The sequence below is a fragment of the Phyllostomus discolor genome, chromosome 3 (genome assembly GCF_004126475.2).
Source record: "Phyllostomus discolor isolate MPI-MPIP mPhyDis1 chromosome 3, mPhyDis1.pri.v3, whole genome shotgun sequence".
NCBI classification, from domain to species: Eukaryota; Metazoa; Chordata; class Mammalia; order Chiroptera; family Phyllostomidae; genus Phyllostomus; species Phyllostomus discolor.
The window spans coordinates 2,711,726-2,732,927 of record NC_040905.2 but is presented as its reverse complement, the minus strand read 5'-3'; the positions used below and the strand labels follow the sequence as shown (position 1 = coordinate 2,732,927).

Here is a 21,202-nt window from a genome sequence, read left to right as displayed (position 1 = left end):
TCCTGAACTTGAGTTTTGCTGCTTTGAAGTATGTCCACTCTCCACTAAGCAGCGTTTAGACGCTTTTGCATTTCCTGTCCAATCCTTTTCTAAAAATGTGAATAAATAAGCTTCTTGCCCGTGTCGCCAGTTGGCATGCGTCAGGATCCGACGTTCCCGTTTGGAATGTCAAAAAGTAGCGCCTTCTCCGTGTCTTTGTTTTCTAGCCCAGACTTCCTGGCCGCTGCTCCAGTCTCGCTCCGGGTTTCTCTGTGACCCTCGCAATGTCCCCACGGTGTTGAAATCCGTAGTCAAAAAAACATGTTTGAGTTTTTGTTTCTGCTCTTCTCTCCGTTTCCCTTCTCCCTGCCAGAAGTCCTGTTTCACCGCGGCTGGTCCCTTAGAGCACGTGGAGATAGTGTGTGAGGGAAGTGTGTAAGTTCACATCGTATCCACACTGTCACGAGGCTAAAAATTGTATTCGTTTCCATTCGCAAAAACGCGTGAAAAACAACCTCACCTTCCCAGTGGTACCCCGGCGGTTCTGCGTTCTTGCACGGTTCGGCGGAACCATTTGGGATCATGGACGAAAGGGGCCTGGGGCCGCCACTGCTGTGTTTCGGCCTCGGCGGGTCCTCAGAGCCCTTGGTCCCACCCGGGGACCCCGCGGTTGGACGAGAAGAAGAAGAACGTGCTGTGACCGGAGCGAGGCAAAGCGAGTGTCGTCGTGAGAAGACGACATTCCTCTGTGCCCCGCCCTCATGTGGTTTCCTTCTGTTTCCAGTCAATACGTCGATCCCCAATGTCACAGAAGTGAAGGAGAACATGACGTTTGGGTCCACGCTGGTCACCAACCCCAAAGGAGGGTTCCTGGTAAGAACGCGGAGCGTCGCGGCAGCTGGTGAACCGGGAAGGCCGTGGTTGCCGGTCTCCGTCGAGCCCGTTGCGTACTTTTTAACCTTATGGTTCTTCTTCTTCTTTTTTTTCATTGTTAAAGGCCTGTGGGCCGCTCTACGCCTATAGGTGTGGACACCTGCACTACACCACCGGCATCTGCTCCGACGTCAGCCCCGCGTTCCAAGTCGTGAAGTCCATCGCCCCCGTGCAAGGTATGGGTGTCGTTCAGTGCTGTTTCCCGTCCGAAGCGCCGGAGGTGAAGGGGACGGCAGGGGGGCATGCACGCGAGCGTAGCAAAAGGCTCGCGCTATTTTCTCCGCTGCCAGCGTTACCAATTTAGGTAAATGTTCGCTGTGCCCATCGATCACCAAACCTGGCCACTATTTCTGGAATTGGTATTCGTGTCAACAAGCTCTAGGGAGCCCTGTTTAAACATCGTAGCTAAAGCTGTCACGTTGTTTATGTTTAAAGGAAGGGTGAGACTCGGGGTGGATGGTAACCTCATTTGAAATGCACGTAGAATGGGAACTGTTACATAAAATTCACAGTGAGAGCATTTCCAAAGCTAAGTGAGGCAGAGACGGGTCACGCTCGGCAGGCCCACGGCTGCCAAATGCCGTGAGTGTCGCTTTTGCTCTGACACTGCCCTTCCTGACGGCGAGAGCCATGTGCCCGCTTTGCAAAGCATGGGTCACTGGGTCAGCGCAGGCCCCTGTCAGCCCAGACAGCACTGCCCGCAGCTCCCAAGAGGCGGCCTCCAGCTCAGGGCGCACGGTGGGCCCCTGTCCCGCAGAGTGCAGCACGCAGCTGGACATCGTCATCGTGCTGGACGGCTCCAACAGTATCTACCCCTGGGCCAGCGTGACCGCGTTCCTCAACAACCTGCTGGAGAGGATGGACATCGGCCCCCGGCAGACACAGGTACGCGGCCCCGCGCCTCGGCGTCGGTGTCCTGAGGAGGGAAACTCGCGCACACGTCGGGGGACGCAACAAACTAGGCCGGGAACAAGTCGGTTGGCAAAGCCAGACTTCAGGGCGCACTTCGTAGTCTGTGGCCCCGTTCTGACTCCTGATACAAGGGGCATTGTTGGCAGACCACGTGATTTTCTAAGCAGAGAAACACTGTAAAAGCTGCCGTTTTCATAGCTCTTGGAAAATGTCCCCTGTAGCTCCCTGGAAAATCATGTTTGGTTTATTTTTATTGTGTTTTTTATATTTTTATTTTACTCATTTATTTATTTTTATTTATTTATTTATTTATTTATTATAAATTTTATTGATTTATTTTTAGAGGGGAAGGGAGGGAGAAAGAGAGAGAGGGAGAGAAACATCCATGTGCGGTTGCTGGGGGCCGTGGCCTGCCACCCAGGCATGTGCCCTGACTGGGAATCGAACCTGCGACACTTTGGTTCGCAGCCTGTGTTCAATCCACTGAGCTACACCAGCCAGGGCTTTATTGTATTTTTATTCTTTATTTTTTCCCCATTACCATGTAGTCCCCGTATACCCCCTGCCCCCAGCCACCACTGCCCTGTTGTTGTCCACGTGAATTCTTACTTATAAAGTAAGTGAGTTATAAAGTAAGTGTAGCCGCCTCGGAGATGTCAGGGTGGGGTTTCGGAATTGTGGGAACTAATCTGACCCATCGCATTATAATCCCCTTTCCCACATTGCACAAACAGAATGGGAACTGGCCACAGGGTATTGCTTAAAGTCGATTTTTCCCTGCATTTAATCATTTCTTCTCTTAAGCAGACAGCAACTACCCCATTTCTTGGCTACAGTAAATCATAGAGATTTTTTTGCCTTTTTTTTTTCATCCCATGGTGTCTGTTTCTAAACACGGCCCCTTTACGGCCAATACAGGAAGTGGAACATCTCCCGTGCCTCTTCCACTTTAGACACTGGGTTTGGGTTTAACTAATCTAACTTTTATGAAGCGCATGTGGCCACGTGGCTTAAATATAGAGAAGGCATGGGGATACCAGGCAGATTCAATGTCAAAGCGAGGTCAGTGGCTTGAGTGTGGGGAGTAAGTAGCGCTGGACTCGGGGGCAGCGCTGCTCTTGGCTGGCTCGGGGGCCGCAGGAGCGCAGGGTGGGGCTGCCCCGCCCTCTGACAGCTGCGCTGCGGGACACACTGCTGAGGCCCTGGAAGAGCCGTCTGCCCCGTCCAAGTTCATCACACCCGCACTCCAGCTGGGCTGGAGAGCACGCATGTGTGCAGGCAAATGAATGCATATCCATATATGTAATTGTATAAACTGCACGTATACATCTGTGTCCGTATCCATATAAATATATATATAAAACATATATATAAAACGTGCATTTCCCCAGGTAGACGTAGTTGCAGGTTGCGAGTCAGACGCGAGCCTCCAATGAAATGCCGCTGGGCTGCATCCCGGGGCTGCGGGGTCGCTCCAGAGAGAGCTGGGGGGGGGGGGGGTGACCCTCGGGAGGGCGGAGGCCTTGCAGTCAGTGTGGACTGGTTCCGAGGAGAGGGGCTTGCTCACACCGCACTGTGTGAGTTTCCTGGACGCCGGTTTCACCTCTGCGGCTGGCCCTCCCCAGAGGCTTGGACAGGCGAGTGCATCTCTCCCTGCCACAGGGTGCTGGGTGGCCTGTGTCCTCTGAAAGGCCACTTCAGAACTGTGGCTTGCTCCTCCTCCTGGTCCCCAGGGACCCTTCGATTTCCTGCTTGAGGACCTCTCTCCCTTCCTGTGTCCGCTCTTCCCCACCCTCTCTCTCCTGGGTCAGCAGGACTTCATGGAGCCACACCATTGAGCCAGAAGACATCTTGGGGGTCGTGTAGCCAAGGATGTCAGTTTATGGAGGGGACACGAGAGACCAAGTGACTCGGTCAAGGCTCCGTGCTGCTGACCACAGACCAGAGCACACGGCTGGCCAAAGCAGCCCAGCGTCCTTGCCCTTCCGAGAGCTCTGCCCCCGGAGGGGGCTCCGAGCGGGTCCCCTCCGAGCAGCCCACCTGGAGATGCAGGTCTCCTGTCCTGGCCACCCTGTCCTGACTGTCCTCCTCCTTCCTCCTTCTGCTGGCCGAGAGCCCGGTGCTCCGCCCCTGCACTGAGGTCTCTGAGAGGGGGCTGGGGACTTCAGCCCTGCCCCCGTCACTGCTTGCCCGCGATGAACCCTCCTCCCCCCCTGCCTCCGGCTTCGTCCATGCTGACCTGCCTTCCCGGCCAACCCTTTCTGTCCAGAGCTCGTGATAGTCTCAGGACACTTGTAAATGTCCAATATGTCATTGGCATCTGAACTTCTGATTTAGCTTTTAAACGCACTTGTGTGTTTCACTGTAAAAGTTAACTTGTATTCGGTCCTTTGTGGGAGTGGTGCGGCTGCACAACCTCAGGAAGGACAGGACGGGATGCAGGGCTCCAGGCCCCCATCGTTGGTGGGGAGCTGGGGCGGCGGCGGGGGGAGGACAGGAAGGAGCCAGTCACAACCAACTGCCTCTGTGCCCCACCCGCTCCGCTGCGGTTCTCGTGCTTCCCACCGTCAGAGCCTCGGCGAGCGGCACATTCCGCAGGGAGGCGCGAATAGAGGAGCTGTTCTCTCCCCCTGCCCCCCCCCCCCCCCGCCAGAGGAATGCCGCCGCCAGGGTGGGCTCCGCGGAGCCCTGTCCCTCTCGGAGGGGACAATGACTTCATTCAGCGGAATCGGGCCTGGCCCGGGGTCCGGTGCGACCAGTGAATGGGAGGGACGTGGCCTCACTGCGCCGTGGGGCACACAGTCAGGCTCTTGTCCTCCGTTCCTGGAGGAGTGGGGGGGCTCGGAGTGCAGCTCTGCACGCAGTCGTCCGTGGGGTCCCCAGAGGTCCCCCGAAGGAGCCGGCCCCCTGAAGAGCTGGGAGCCGGGAGCTGGGCTCCCTGTGGCCTGCGGCCTGTTCCCTTCGGCGTGGAGCTGGGCCCTCCTCCTCCGCTCGCTCACTCAGGGTTTCCCGAGGGTTTAGCACGACAGGCTCCGGGACGGGCCGGACGGCCGCAGGGACACACAGGCCGTTTACAGCTGTGCCCCGGGGTTCCTACCGCGGAATCCGGGAGGCACTGGGACTGTCCCCAGACGTCAGGGCTGGGGTCTCTGCGGGTGGGCGACGGAGCCTCCAGCTAATTCTGGAGCAGGTTACCGTTGGAGAAACACCAGACCGAATTATTATATTGGTGTCTGTGGGGTGTGAGTGTGTGTGCGTGTGAGTGTGCATGAGTGTGCGTGTGAGTGTGCATGAGTGTGCATGTGTGTTTGCCGCCCCTTCTGGACGGCAGGCACCTCAGGAGCGAAGACGTCACGTCACTCTCTGTCCTGCTGGTGGCCTGCCCGGGGCCTTGCTGTGGCCTGCAGGCTCTCAGCGACCACGTGTGCCATAAGTGTGCAGGCCGTAATGAACACATTTTTTGTGTTTTTCTCTGACGAGTGGATGTTTAATGGGGCATTTCTATCAGTGGCATTTTTATAGCCATAATTGGCACGTTCGTGTTCTTTCAAGTGTGCACTTTATACTTCAGGCTTCAGTATTTATACTTCAGTATTTTCTCATCTTTTTCCATTCTGGCTTAAGTTGTATCAAGGACAAATCTCATAAATAATTCTCTAAACCAAAGGGACTGGAAAGACAGTTATTAGGCCACTGCCTTTGCTGACCTCTATTTAATACAGTTTTAAGTATAACAATTGCATCTTTAAAGTTTGACCCTTCTTCAGCGTATTCAGAAAAGAAATTCATTCACAGAAAATTTGGAAAGATTCTTCCTCTTCAAAGAAACACACTGAAAAGCATTTTTATCTTTCGTGTGGTCGTATGGTAAGACTCTCCAAAAACACCAACAGTGTGTTTAAGCCATTTTAGTCCTGACTGGCTGCTAACATGATTTAAGTAAGTTGCGTGTCTGCATTGTTGTTTTCAGTTAAAGCACCAGTTCCGCCCTAGGCTGGGCAGAGCGTCTCCGAGTCCCTCCTCCCTGTAAGCCCCGCCCCACTCAGTCCCTCCTCCCTGTAAGCCCCGCCCCACTGGGTCCCGGCATCTCTGGGAGCTGGGAGAGACCCCGAGGAGCTGCGGAGGTAGGCTGTGCAGAGCTGGGTGGAGCACGCTCAGCCTCCGTGCTCGCACCCAGGGTGTACAGGCCTGGAGAATGGAGTTGAGGGGGTGTACGAGGGGGGTTTCTCGGTAGGAAGAGCCCGGTGGGGAAGGCGTCCATGGGGGCCCATGCAGGGAGCCCAGCAGGCGTCCCCTGGAGCCGGGACGCACCGCGACCAGTGCCTGGCTCCCGCTGGACTACCTGCGGGCGAGGTCGCCGTGCCAGCTGCTGGCAGGCAAGTCACAGCCGAGGTGGCCGTGCTGGGACGATGCACCCCGGAACTGGGCAATGTGAATGCTGCATGTTTCCCACGGGTCATCACGGGGCGGGTGAGTCCTGGCGCTCGGCCCTCCTGCAGGCGAGGGGAAAGCCCGCGAGAGCCGGATGGGGGGGATTTGAACCTCCGGTAAGGATGCAGGTGAGGACCCCCAGGAGCCCACAGGACAGTTGTAAACACCTTTCTTTATAGTCTATCGTTGTCATTGTTTTATTATGTTATTGTGGTTGTGCTAACAGTTGTTAGCACGTGTCCTTCACGTGTAGGGGAGGGCCGGCAAGGTGGGAATTCCTGCACCCTTTCCCCGGCCACACGTTCAGACACAGCCGTCCACAATCCATGGGAGGCCGGCAGGGACCCGCCAGCTGCACCCCTGTCCTGGGCACAGCCTCCTCACCTCCCCTGGGGAGACCCGTGGTGGGCCAGCACGGATCGCTGGTCTCGTCGGTGCTGTTTGATGCCGGCGGCACCACATGGAATTGTGGCTCTTCCATCTTCATTGACCTGCACACACAGCAAGTCCGTGCGGTACAACTTGTGCTAAAATGAACAGACGTTTTAAAACCAAGGATAAGAAAAATCTTAAGACACTTATCTTTCCATTCAGGGATCACAAACAACTTTCCCCTAAATAAGTTTTAGAGGGACAACTGGCCAAAATAAATTGCGTTCTGGTAACAGTCACCCCCCGCCCCTTATCCACGGGGGATTCGTTACCAGACCCCCAGTGGGTGCCTGGAACCGAGATGGTGCCGAACTGGACACCTCCTGTGCGTGCGGATCTGTGACAAAGTTTAACTTATAAACGAGGCACAACAAGAAATTGACGACCACAATAACGTAATAAAACAATGGCAATGACACACTATAAAGAAAGTCGTGTGAATGCGGTCTCTCTCTCTCTCTAAACATCCCCAGATTGCCCCGGCCTCGCCTCCCACTCGCAGAAAGCACGTCACGGCCCCTCTCCGGCACTTCGGCGGCACCCGCATCGCGACTCCGGTGCTCTGGGGTCGCCGTCATCCCGGAGACTCCGGGTGGCTTGAACACAGGCCCTGAGATGTGGAGACAGGGGGTGTGGCAACCCAGACGGACAGCGAGTGACTAGCAGGCAGGGTCCGTCTGTGGCGTGGACGCTCTGGACAGAGGGTGACTCACATACCCCGTGGGATGGAGCAGGGCGTGGGGACTTCATTACCGCACTCAGAACAGCACACAATGTAAAAGTCATGAACTGTTTATTTCTGAAATGTTTCTTTTAAGGGTTTTAGCCACCATTGACTACGGGTCACCGAAACCACGGAGAGCAACATGGGGGGCGGGGTTGCTGTCTGTCTGTGTCATGTGCTTGTTTGTCCTGCTGTGGCGTCTCCGCACTCGGTGCCGCGGGTGCAGAGCAGCCGCAACGGCCTCTCCTCTGCCGTCACGGAGTTGCCAGCTAGTCCCGGCGGATATCGGAAGGCGTCTCAGAGATACGAACCACTCCTGGAAGGAGCTGTCCCCTCCACAGGGAAGCAAAAGAAAGGGAGGCAGTCGGGCAAAGCACAGAGCTCGCATGGAAGTCTCCACACGACATGCAGTGTCCCTCGTGGGGATGCCGCTCGAGCGGCAGAACCGCGAGCTCCAAACGCAGCCGCGCCGCCCTTGCCTGCAGTTTCGCCGTGTGTGGCTTCGGTGACCATGGTCGACCGTGGTCTGAACATACTAAACGGAAAATTCCAGGCATAAATAATTCACAAATTTTAGAGCACGAGCTGCCCTGAGTGGTGTGACAAAAGCTGTGCTCGTCCCGCCCCATCCCAGCCAGGACATAACTCGTCCCTTTGTCCAATGTCTCACGCCAAGATGTCTTGAGAGTGACCCCATTCACGTAACCTTTGTTACAGCAGATTGTTGTATTTCTATTTCATTAGTAGGTATGGTGGTTGACCTCATACGGTGCATAGCTGATCAGTGAACTTCATCGTGGCTGTGTAGGCACGGGGGGCGGGGGGACAACGTGTGTGTAGGCTTTGGTACTCTCCACAGTACCCACTGGCTGGGAACCCACTGGGGGTCTTGGAAAGTGCCCCCTCCCCCGCGTAAGGGGTGCTGCTGTAGGGAGTTGACTTCTCTCCCACGTTCCTGTGTGGTCCCATGAAGACTTTTGCAAACATAGTCAAGGAATATTTGTAAGCCAATCTTTTACCCAAGAAAGAGTGAAGGTTATAAAATCGCCTTTAAAAAAAAAAAAACAACACCCATAAAAGCAAGCCTGAAACAGTCTGAGCTTGCCAGAGTAACGGATGGGACGGTGTGAACATTATGGAGGTCTTACTGATCCTCAACACCTAAGCACGCGTGGCTTTTAATAATAAATGAGGACGAAGGAAATAACGCCAAATCCGAGTGCATTACCCTAAACAAAACCAGTAAATTGTGAGGCTCGATATAAAAGTGAAATATACTAATGGGACAATGTCTAGATTGTTCCCATCAAGAGGGCAGCGTGGCATTAAACCAGGCGAAACAAAGGGGAGAAATTCATTCAGTTTTAGGGGTATGATTGATCTGTCTTCTCGCTGCGCCTTGGACGGCCATTTCCCAGAAGCCTTCACCAGGAGGCCTGATGCATGGCTGCGTGGTCTGAAAGGCCTCCGGGCGGCCGCGTCCTTGTCCGTCAGGCTGCGGTTCGTGAACTCGGTCTTCAGAGGGGGGCATCTTGTCGCTCCTGGGCCTCCCGGCCTCCCGGTGGGTGCCCCACCCCCACGGGTCACTCGCCTGAGTCACCTTCCCCGGGTGAAGCTCAGATCCCGGCGTCTCCCTGACAAAGATCTACCATCCTCACCTGCAGAGGAACATCCTGTCTCTCCAGGGGACCAGGAGGCATTTGTCACCTGGCTCCAGTCCCTCGCCCTGCCTCCTGCCTCCCCGGTGCCTGCCCCTCTCCTGCCGCATCTCTCGGGCACCTCTCGGGCATCTCGTTCTGTGCTCCGGTGACCCCGCCGCCAATGCCCGTGTCCACCCCAGGCCCCTGCGTGCCACGGGAGCTTCCTAGGCTCCATCCAAGTGTCACTTTCTGCCATTTGCTGTGATTGTCCCACCCACGCTTCCCCCGGGGAAGCTCCCCCCTCCCCCACCCCATTCCCACAGTATTTGCACACCCGTCACTCAGCATGTCACTTTCTATGGCGCGTGCGTGTCTCCCCGGGGGTGCACATCTACGGAAGATCTAATTCCTGGAAGTGTTCTTTTCTCTTGTCCTGAAATCACTGTTGTAATGGCCACCATCACTCACGCTGCTTCATGATGGTATTGAGCTTGAAGGCGCTGGCTTGTGGGGACCCCCGCCCCGAGACTCCCCTGGGCCTTGCGTTTCAGGCTGTTCTCCTCAGGCATTCACGCACCAGCCCCGTTCGCCCTCAGCCCCACCTTCTCCCACACTCTTCTCCCCTCGCACGAACCAGCTCTCGTCTCTAAGTGGGGGTCCGCGCTGCTGCCGTCTCCCCTCCCAGCACAGGCCAGCTGACCACGCCGGTTCCCAGGCCTGGGTCCCTCCCCTGATGAGTTTCTTCGTGTGGCTGGGGGCTCGTTTGATCTGCCTGTGAGCCAGCCTGTTCGTGCCCTCGTCCATGGTGACAGAGGTCAAGCCCGGTGTCAGCGAACAGCCTCCGATTGGTGTGTGCGGACAGCGGACAGCGACCACAGATGGCGGCCTGTCTTAGTGCCACGTTCGCACCCTGACTTGACTCCCTTCAAAGCGTGCCCTGAGGCAGGGCTGTTGTGGCACAATTCAGGGGAATGGAAATGCACGTTGGCCAGACGCAAAACCGGGGCTCTTGTTGGGCCAGCGATCGCGTGTCTTAGGGAAACCCAGAACATGCCCTTGTGTTACACTGCCTTTACTCTCTCCCCGGAGGAAGCCACTGCCTGGGTGACGGGGGTAGTTGAATGGATCTTAGCTCTTGCTGGGCGCGGAAACACAGGCCCTGGTGTGACTCCGATTTAACAACACAAGGGAATGATCTAATTCTGAATGAGTGAGCAATCCCGTCCCTTCCTAACTCTTCCTTACTCAGGGTATCGAACAGTTCTTTTAAGCATTCTCTTTCTGACACTCCCTGGCATTCTGTCGTGACTCTGTGTTTCGTGAAAACCAGGAAAGCCTTCCTTCCGGGGATCTCTCCCTGGGTCCCCGCTGTCCCCGTCCTCCTCTCCCATACCTGCCCCCCCCGGAAATGAAGCCCTTCAGGTAATTCATTTACCTTAATTCGGCAGCTACTTTTGAAGCATTTCGGTGATTAACTAGCAAGCCAGGTGTCCTGGGCAGTGTAAAGATGCACATGAACTTCGTTCTCGATGCCCAGAAAACTTCCTCCTTGGAGATGAGGCCAAGTCTTACCTTTGGATCACTGCAGCGCATGGCATTGGATGAAAAGGGCAATTAATTCATCTTTGCACGTAGGTAACTCTTAATATCGTAAAGCAGTGCTCTCCGGACTGTGTTGTGGGAGGTGTGGAATGTGTCCCTCCCACACACAAACAAATCGTAATCCCTTCGATGAGAATGGACTGTGTCCTCCACTGCACGGCCCACGGTGCACGTTCCCACGGGGAAGACTCCGAGATCACGTCGGAAGGGTTTGCTTCCAATTTGGAGCAGAGCTGTTGGGGCATATTCCTGCTGTTGTGCACCATTTCAAAGCTGTGGGGTTGTTTCTTGATGGAAGCAGCAGAGGGCGAGAAGAGAGACGGAGACAGGAGCAGTGAGCAGGGGCAGGGGGGGGGCTCGTGGTGAAGGCGTGTGTCTAACGGGGGTTTCCCGTTGTCTTCCGGGGCCACGGGCCCACAGAACCCTTTCTTTACATCCCACCTAGTGACCTACGAAAGGGTGCCTGTGCTCCCAGGGAAAGGGGGAGAGGGGATATTAGTGTGGGGGTTAGCTGAAGAAGGACTATACATCTTACGTTTGTGTGGAAGGTTCTGTTACGTGGCACCGACCCCTTGTTCACGTAACAGAACCCTTCGCCTGCTTCGTTCCGCAGCCTGAATCCGCTCTTAGGTCTCGTCGGCCTCGGATTGTAAGTGTAGAGCTGACTTTTGTTCTACTGATCAAGGAGTCCAAATGCTGGCTGGCGTAGCTCAGTGGATTGAGCGCCGGCTGCGAACCAAAGTGTCGCAGGTTCGATTCCTAGTCAGGGCACATGCCTGGTTGCAGGCCATGGCCCCCAGAAACCGCACATTGATGTGTGTGTCTCTCTCTCTCTTTCTCCCTCCCTTCCCTCTCTAAAATAAATAAATAAAATCTTTTAAAAAATAAGATTACTAGTTTAAAAAAGAAAAGAAGAAGAAGTCCAAGTGCATCCCCCAGGCCAATGCCTCCGTTCCATGTGTCCCTGAAAAGGAACTGTTCCCTCTCCTGGTGACTGTCACCCCTGTAGGAGTCTGTTGTTACTCTATCCGCACCCACTCTTTTGCTGACACCTTCAGCTACTCTCTTTCCATTCTCCCCTTTCTAGAAAAAGCCCACAAGTCTTCCAGTTACTTCTTTGAGCTCCCACCCTGCTTTCCATGCAGCAAAAATGCCTGGAACCTTTCCACCCCCATCACTCCTCACAGCTCCCTTACGCCCCCAACCCTGTTCCTAGGACCAGGCGCTGCCTCGCATCAGCTATGATGCTAGTCGGTTGGTTTCTTTTTCTCGATCTCCATAATGATTTAAATTCCTTATCATCCAGACATGTTTTCCAGGCTCCAGACTGCTTTGATGTCTCCTGTCCCACTTAAACCCCACTCCCTCCTCTTTATATGGGTATTGGGGAGCTGGAGCCTCCCTCCCCCACGGGCCTTTCACCGTGGGGCAGTGAACATGCTTGTGCTTCCCCGTCTCCCTGCCCCCTCGCAACGCGTGCCCGCCTCTTGGTTCCCTTTGCGTCCTGTTATTTAACTCTCACGCTTACTGATTCTGGTGCCCATGTGCACACACACCTTCTGCCGGTGCGACTCTACTTCCTGTGCCTCCAACCATACACCAAGCTGGGCCTGAAACTATTTGTATCGCACTGGGCTTCACCAACAGTCGGCAAAGCGGCGGGCATGTTCCTTTTGTCCTGTGGCCGCGTTCCTGCCAGAGAATTAACCAGTGGGCCCTTTTCTGGGGCAGACCCAGCGGGGCCTTCCTGGGTCTGGTCCGTGAAGTCAGAGTCTGCCAGGGATCCGCCACCGCACATGCCATTTCCCTGAGACTTGGGCTTCCAAGTCTGCCCGCCCTTCTCATTTCCCACGCTGCGCTGTGTCTCCCTTTGGCTGCTTATCACTCCTCCCCTCCTAGCTTCCTACTTGCGCATGTGAAATGTTACAGTCATGTCGTAAGAATGCGCGGAGGTCAACTGTGAGCGAAGCAAAACAGTGGAAGGAGATAAGAGAATACCGAGCGCGGTGACCTAGCCCACGCTCTTCGCCCCTGCCCCTTGCCCCTTGGTCCTCACCATGCAGTTGGACGAGAAAGCAGGCAGAGTGGTGGGGAGAATGCGGCACCCACAGGGGCAGGACGGGCAAGTCCGCGCGGAGCTCCGATGGGGGGAAGATCGACTAAGTGGGGAGCGTCCCGCAGAGGAAGTGAACCAAGAACCTCACAGAGCAGGTGGAATCCCCCCACATCGGAGGGAGTAGGAAGGGCATGTGGTGCAGAGAGAGTGCGGCTGGGAGACCCCAAGGCCAGCGAGAGTGGAGGTGGAGCCTAGGTGGGGCAGACCACTAAGTGACTGAGGTCAGGGAGGAAAACTGAATTTTAATTGACGGGCCTAGCATTTCAAGGGACAGTTTGAAGGGTGATCTGTTCTCTATTTGCATTAGAATAAAAGTTCTCTTTGAAAGTATACTTCAGAGTCATTGGTGTGGGCAATGACGAGCTGTTAGCATTTTTTTGCACAAAGAAGTCACGTGATGAGAGAATTTCAGGACGGGTGATCTCCCGTTCATCTGAGTAGAAGGATCTGAGGAGAGAGAGGGGAGACACCAGCCGCTGCCAGGGTCCAGGGTCAAGGCCGTGACATCCGGCCTGGACTGAGGGAGAAGCACGGGGTAGAGATGGAAGATGGAAGCAAACCCTGGGAGAAGGGGCCAAGTGATGGCGATTTGACACGGCAGTGCTTCCACGAGAAAACAGGAAGGAGTTGGGGGCGGCCGGCCAGGTGGCACCAGAGCACAAAGACCGGCATGCCTGCAGGGGAGGTCCAGGCGCAGCCTGACCTGGAAGGGGCGCCCGGCATGGCCCAGGAGGCGGGGCCGGGGTGGGGAGGGGGCGAACTTCCAGGCATTCCTGTCTGTTTGAGCCTTGGGGGCACAGCAGCTCTGGCAGTCCCAGGGCGTTCCTTGGAAACAGCCTCAGGGAGAGTGGCTAGAAGCAACATCTAGAGGAAGGGTGAGGGAACCGGCCATCGTGAGTTCCCTTGCACCTCAACACTTACACAGAAGGAGCTTGTGGGACTGAGATAACTGTTACACAGATGGCAGATGAACAGGCAGGCAGAGGGATGAGACGCAGAGCACCGGCTGCCAGCCTACCAAGGTGTTACTGGTTTTCGCTCTTCCTGGGGTGAAGACGACTTGCCAGGTGACCTAGTCACTCGTGATACGTTCTGTAGGACATAGGAAGTACCCGTGGAAAGCAGACGGTGCAAAGCAGCCTCGTGGGGTTGGCGTGACTTCCCCCGTGTCTCCTGTGACCTCCTCCCGGTGTGTGAGCCCGACACTCTCCCCCCCCCCCCCCCCGAGGAGGACACAGCCTATGACTGGCATTTGACTGAACTCACTGCGCGAGAGCAAGGTGCCGTCGCTATTAGAAAGTAGTGGGACTGCGGGGCAGTGCCAGGCTTGAGGTCCACGGGCCGAACTTGGAAGCGAGGCGGGTCCACAGGTAGTAGGGGGTTGTCTGGGACGGCGTGTCCCAGGAGCATGCGCAGCGAAGGGGATACTCAGCCCGAGCCGCAGTTGGAAGTCAGCCAAGTGAGTTAATGGAGGGAAAACAAGGTTAAAAGAGTTAAACATTTGCGAGTAAGTGATTATGGTGACGGGCCGTGGCGTCTAGGCTGAGTACAAAAAAAAAAGGCAGGATCTAAAATACATGGAAATCTTGCTGCGGTCAAGGAGTGAATGAGTCATACGAGGTGAATAGCTGAAGTCAATGGTCAGAGGGGAGAACACTGGACATTGAGATTGAGGTGCTGTGGCTTTTCCAGATGACAGGGTCAGTGGCGCGCCCTTGGGAGTGGGAGCACCCAGGCGAGCTGGAGGAAAAGATTACCGAGGCTCAGGGAGTCAGAGAAACGAGAGACCGGGGCGTTCGATGTGTTTGCCCGAGCAGTAGGATGTCCAAGAGTCACGACGAGAGTGACAGTTCTCAGGGTTCTGCGGCCTCCTGCCTGATCATGTAAAAACAAATGAAATGGAGACAACCCCAGCTTGTGCGGCGTCCCGAGTGGATGAGCAGCTCACTCCCCCATCAGTGTGTGCTTACCCGGTGCCCCAGATCAGGCATTACGGTTGTCTGAGGAACAAAACCGTTCCACTTGCATTTCTACTGGTCAGGCACATGCACAAAGACAGCATCACGCCTGCCGGACTCCCCTTAATGACACTGGTTGGCTGCTTCACACCCGCCTTTGAAGGAGGGCGAAGAAAAGGAATAAGAGAAGTAGATGTCTCTGGGGTGGGGAGGAGGCTATGGCCCAGGGGGAATCAAACCTGGGGGCGTGGGACTGACTTTACCGTCTGACCCTGTGGAGGCTCCGCCCATATTATCATCCGATCCGTGGGAAAGAGGGGAAGAAGGAAGGCGGCAGGGAGAGGGGGCAGACAGAGCAAGAAAAGGGGGTGGGGGAAGGCCGATCTGCGAGAGGCCACGGCCAAGCCACAGGCAGCAAGCGGCAGGCGTGCGCCCGAGCCCCCTGACCCTGCTGGCGGGGCCAGGCTGCTCGAGCCCCACTCTGCCCACGTGTCCTGCTCTGGGCTCACGGACCGTCTTTCTGCTCTTGGGCATTCTCCCTCTTCCCGGCCTCCGCTTCGTCCCGTGCACAGTCCCCTCCGAGGGCCTCCCCCGCCCCTCAGCCACCATCCAGGGCAGGCCTCCTGGCACCAAGCGAGGTCTCCACTGGAATACCACTTCTGCCAGCCCTTCCCTGAGTCCCTATTTTAAATTCAGGCCCCAGGTCAGTCGTACTTGCTGGCGACAGCTTTTCTGTGGACGTGAAGGGTCATATGCTGGGTCTCTGTCTTCCAGTCTGGCAGCACCGTGAACGTGAACGCAGAGCCCGCTGGGGCGTCCTGCCCCCCACAGCCCCCACGCTCTGCAGCAAAAACGGCTGAAGGGTAAACCAGCCATTCGAGGGGTTCAGCAACAGCGCTTGTGTGTTTGTTCTTCGGGCCACGAGTGTCCGCCAGGAGCGGTGTTACTGCTGTCGCACTGGCAGCAGCTGTGCTCTCACAGACCTTTAAGCTCCTCTGAGAGACTCGGGTGATCACCTCTGATCTGCACGTGTAGGCCGATCAAACTTGGGGCGGGGCGCATGCTGCTAGACCGGTAACTCGCGGTGGCTTGGTGTTGCAGGTTGGGATCGTGCAGTACGGAGAAAACGTCACCCACGAGTTCAACCTCAGCACCTACTCGTCGACAGAGGAAGTGCTTGTCGCGGCCAACAGAATAGTCCAGAGAGGCGGCCGCCAGACCAAGACAGCCCTCGGGATAGACACAGCCAGGTGCGTGTTCAAAAGGCCGCCCAGCGTCAGAGTCTGCCCAGAAACGGCTGCTCACGACGCAGCCCTCGGCCGCATGGGTAGCGCCTTCACCTCGGGAATGTTTAACGCCGTCTTGTGTAAAGCTGGGTTCGGCCAGTTCGCTAACGGTTGAAGAGCCAAGTTTTTCTACAATACGGTCTCACCACCCCTCGCATCTTTCCTGTAATTCCACGGGTTTATTTGATGGAAAGTCGGTCAAAAATCATGGTATTCTGCTGCATCATGTTCTTGGGTACGAAGACATAATATGAGTGATCATCTTTTCCCTTCATTCTTTGTTTTCAGCTTCTAGGATTTTTCATCTTTAAAAAATGGTTAGTCCACAGCTACTCAATATATATATTTATATTTTAGTGTGTCTGTAATTTTACCTGCCTGATTGGGGGTTATGGAGGATCTCAAACAAGAGCTGTCAAAAGGCCGAATTCCAAACTGCCTCACTGGCAATCCTTCTCGGTGCGAAGACGGGAAGGAGTGGAAGGGATTTCACTTGCGATGCTCGCGCTGTCTTCTTTCTGGCCTTCCCCAGGTCGCCTCCGTCCCTCCCTTTTGCAGCCCCTCCCCGCAGGGCGCGTGGCCACCAGTGACTGGAGGTCCTTCCCTTGCGGCCTCAGAAACGGAGCCTCTTTTTTCCCCCATTTTTTTTTTCTGATTTCATTCAACTCTCAGCTCTTGCTGTGGATCGCTTTGGTCCCTGTTGGAGCCAGTGCACTTCTGAACAAAAAGTAAACAATATGCAAATCACGGCCAGCCTCGTAAACAGTTCAGCTGGTGAAGGCGCTTCCGTAAAGTGGCTCAGCGCTCCAGAGCAGGTCTCCTGTGTCCCTCCTTCGCCTCCCGGGCGAGACCCGTGCTTTAAGGGGCTTAAAACAGGTGACACAGGTCCTCCCAAGAAGGGGGGGGCTCTTCAAAAATGTTTGATTTCACATGCAGCTTCAGACTCCTACATGGTAGAAAAGCATGTGGTTCTAGTTACATGGGGCCCAGAGAGAAAATAACTGCGAACCGACGGGGTGATTTGCATTTACCTACCCGGAGGGTCACCCGTGTGCCCGCGCGTGTCGCCACACTGAGCGCGCCCCTCCCGGTGCTGACTCCGTGTGACCGCACACGCGGAGCGGATCAAAGCGCCCTTTGAGCGCTCCGCGCCCGTGGGGAGCGGTGCCCTTCCCAGAGGCAGCCGCCGAGGAATGAATATTCATCGTGAGACGGGCTGGCGGAGCATTCCGGCGGGCAGCGTGCGCTCCTGCATGAATGCCGCTCCGCATGCCAGTCCCCGGTGGTTGTGCCCACGTGTCCCCCCCCCCCCGGAGGGTCCCGCGGTGGGACTCAGGGGCTGTAGACCTTTGTGTACAATTAAAACGCCGTGTGATACGGCTGCGCAGCCTTCTTGCACGCTAGCTTTCCACGTGTGAGCACATTTCTAGTGACTGTCCGTTGCTCTCCGGTGGGGCCAGTGTCAAACACTGTTTTTTATTTTTCTAGAATCCTTTACTTCCCGTTTCATCATCTCCCCGTTCAAAATATTTCCGTGTCCCTGGACCCCTATCCCACATAGTCTTTCTTTTCAGTAGGGCCACATGCCTAGTCATAAGGATTTGATTCTCTTATCCCAAAGAAAAGGAATCTCCTGGGAGTTTTCTCCTGTTGCAAAGCCTGAAAGGAGGTCTCTGTGCCATGTAAAGAAAGACCGCTGGACAGCGGTCTTTGGGGTCCAAGGCAATGTGCTGGACACAATTGGAACGGAAAGGGCAGACCCGGAGTCAGGCGGCGGTGACCACTACACTGCAGAGAGCCCGAGCTGGGGAGACACCCCCCAGGGAAGGCGCCCCCCAGGGAAGGCCTTTTACCATCTCCCTCCGCTGGCCGAGGTTTGCTCCGTGTGGCCTTGATCTTCAAGAGAGCGCGGAGGTTTCGGGGATCCTCTAAGGAATTGAAACTGTAAAAAGGACTGAATTTCGTGACCTTTATATTGAACTTCATTTGAATACCAGCCTTTAACCCGTCTCCTCCTTTGCTGGTGCGTGTAAGGAAGTGAGGAAGTCTGTTTGGGTAGCACAGAGGGCGGAGACACACAGTTCCCCGTGATCGACATTTTTCTCATACGTTTTTTCTCTTGAAAATGTTAGGAAAAAATTTAAAACGTAAAAAAGGTACAGCGAAGTGTCATGTATGCATCAAACAGCATCCAGACGGATGGTACTAGCCGGCCACCCTTGCTTGAAGCCCCTGGACAGGGGAGGTCAGCACAGGTGAACCCCCTGCTCCCCTCGCCGGGCTCCTCTCTCCCGGCTCAGCCGAGACCGCCGCCGCTGTGCCCACACTGTGCGCCCGCGGGGAGACCGTGCGCCCGCGGGGAGACTGTGCGCCCGCGGGGAGGCCGTGCGTGGGGCATGCCGTCTGCGAGGCTGCCGGGGGGGGGGGGGGGGGCCAGGTTTCTTTGGCATCCCCCCGCACTGCAGCTGCTTTTCCTCACGACCAGGGCAGGATGTTTAAACGAACCACTCAGTGCAAGGACGGCTGCCTTCTACACCAAAATATGAAAAACATTCCATGAAAACCCTTTTATTGTTTCAGTCCTAAATAAGATACGCTCTTTTCTTCCAAGACCCCCGCGAGGAGAGTGAGCCGAATAAAAGAATGTGGTTGGGAGAGAGAGAGAGTGTGTGAGTGTGTGTGTGTGTGTGTGTGGACGACAGACACACACATTGTCAGCGACACACTTGCCTCCCTCTCCTGCCGCCTGTGCCCGCCCGCCCCGGGGGCTGCGCCCTGACCCCCGGGCAGATCCTTCCCTGCCCCTCCAGCCCCCCTCGGCCCCACTGCCCGCTCCTGCCACCAGGTCCTCCCTCCTCTGCCTGCAGCCTTCATCCCTGTCCCCGCCTCCATCCTCCCGCCCCGGGCGCACCTCCCAGCACGCACAGCCGCACACACGGTCTTCTACCTCCCGTCTCGCCTCCCCGCTCAGCGCCCCTCCAAGCTGCTCTCCGCCTGTCAGGGCAGGTGTGGGGGGCGGGGGCTGGGGGGAGGACGGAAGCCCAGGCCGTGGCCCGAAGCGGAAGAAAGGGGCCCGTCGAGGAGGAGAAGGGGCATTCAGAGAGTGGGGCTGGGAGAGTGTGTGGGACCCACCTTCTCTAAGGCCGGGGTCTGCCCTCCCGCCACGCCCTCCCTTCGAAGGGTCCCAGGAGTGAAGCCCCCCTGCCTTGTGCCTGGGACAGGTGGCAGTTAGCAAACGGGGAGCTCCCCGCCTTCTGGAATCACCCTCAAACTAGGGCAAGTAGTGGCCATCGTGCCTCCCGGGCTGGACCATGGGCGTCGGTGTTGACCTCAGAGGGAGAGCCCAGGGCTCCTGGGCGTGTGCTCCCACTCTGTCCCTCGCCCTGCCTCCCCTTGGGGGGGGTGCAGGGGGGGCGGGGGATGATGCTTTATTGGCTTCTCCGTTGTCTGTTTCAGGAAAGAGGCTTTCACGGAAGCCCGGGGCGCCCGGAGAGGGGTTAAAAAGGTCATGGTCATCGTGACTGACGGCGAGTCTCACGACAACCACCGCTTGAGCCGGGTCATCCAGGACTGCGAGGACGACGGCATCCAGCGGTTCTCCATCGCCGTAAGTGCGCTCGGCCCCACGCTCTCGGACTCGGGGTGTGGGGTGTGGCGGCGGCAGCGCGGGGTGCACGGCAGGAAGGAAGCCGCAGGAACGAGGTCGGGAGGAGGGGCCGCCCCCTGCAGGGGAGCTCTGTGGAGTCAGGGTCCAGGCTGGTCCCCTGGGTGCTCGGCACCCAGCGCAGTGCCAGGCCACAGACCAGACACACGGGCACCGAAGCCAAGGAAGGAGGGACACGAGGACAGACGGAGAGAGCCAGGAGAGAAACACAAGAAGGAAAAAGGAGAATGAGAGGGGGGAAGGGACAGAAACAGGGAGGGGAAGCAGGAGGGGAAAAGAAGGAAGGGGGCGAGGGAGGAGGGAAGGGAACTGAAGACACTCTAGGTAACAAACGAGCATTGCCTGCGGACTAATAACTCTTCCCACAATTTGGGAGGGTGGGAAATCAGGGCTTGCCCCTCACAATAATCTCTAAACGTCAAAGGTGATGTGTCCACACCCACAGCCCTTTGAGTGGCAGGAAGGTCCCATCGGGCCGCCCAAGTTTCTGTCCACCCTGGACAGTCTACCCTGTGACATAGGAGACGTCCCCGCTAGGGGAGGGCTTTCCTGGGGGCCCCGCAGTCGTGGGGACCCCTCTGTGCACGCCGCCTCCGGGCGGGACTGCAGGGCTGGGAGGAATCGGGACACGCTGGTGTGGTCACTCGTGCCCTCGGTGCAGGGCCCAGTCCGCTCCGCGGCTCGCCCCGCGCCATGCAGCCCAAGGGAAGTGGCCAGCATGTGTTTTCCCTGCAACCGCACGTAAGCTGGACGAGAAGGGCGGAGGGACCAGGGGAGACATTTCCTTGGGTTCCGGGGGACCGCCCAGCCTGCCAGGGATGACGGAGAGAGCGTGGCCTAGAAAGGCCCGCGTGCTCCCCGTGAGCCCACCTGCACCGACACGGCCCCCCCCCCCCCCCCCCCGTTCTCCACGGGCGGCGTTCGTCTCCCGAGGAGCACCTGCAGAGGGAGAGACTGTCGGAACACGGCATGCCTCTCATTAGTGATTTTTTTCTAAACCAACTTCCGATAGTTCCGTGAAACCACGTGACTTCATTTTCTGGTGTCACCCCACGGTGAAGGGCCATTCCGGAAAAGAGGCCTTTCAGACATGGAAGATAAGTCAGCTTCCTGCCTGCCTGGCACTCTGTGCCTTACGATGGTTGTTTCATGTCTGTTTGCTACTTACCTCTTCCCCTGTCCCTCCTGGCACCCCCCTGGTGGCGGGGGGGAGCTTTCATTTCCTCCTTTTATGGACAAGGAAGGCACGGGGCCACAGCCCCCAGGGCCGCAGACCACACGGCCAAGTCTCCCGACTGCCCCCACCAGACCGCCTCACTGACCGGGAGACCCCTGCCTTCAGCCCCAAGCCCCATGCACCCCGGTTTCTCTTTGCTGCTGCCCAGATCTCTGGGTGGTGCTGGGACCGTGCTCCCCTGTCCCCACTCCCAAAGGGCCCACAGTCTGCCCACCTCACCCCAGTTTCTACCAGATCTACAGAGGTGCCAGCTTAGGGGCACAACGCAGGTAGCAAGCAGCCCACACC

The 21,202-nt window shown here is 56.7% G+C and overlaps 1 protein-coding gene across 1 annotated transcript in view; it reads left to right on the top strand.

The window, feature by feature from the left end:
• ITGA1 (integrin subunit alpha 1) overlaps nucleotides 1–21,202 on the top strand; it is a 144,400-nt gene that overhangs the window by 70,763 nt on the left and 52,435 nt on the right. The window contains exons 4-8 of the mRNA XM_028526146.2: nucleotides 764–852; nucleotides 977–1,088; nucleotides 1,670–1,797; nucleotides 15,829–15,977; nucleotides 19,470–19,620. Of these exons, the coding sequence (XP_028381947.1) occupies nucleotides 764–852; nucleotides 977–1,088; nucleotides 1,670–1,797; nucleotides 15,829–15,977; nucleotides 19,470–19,620 (629 nt within the window). The remainder of the gene's footprint in view (nucleotides 1–763; nucleotides 853–976; nucleotides 1,089–1,669; nucleotides 1,798–15,828; nucleotides 15,978–19,469; nucleotides 19,621–21,202) is intronic.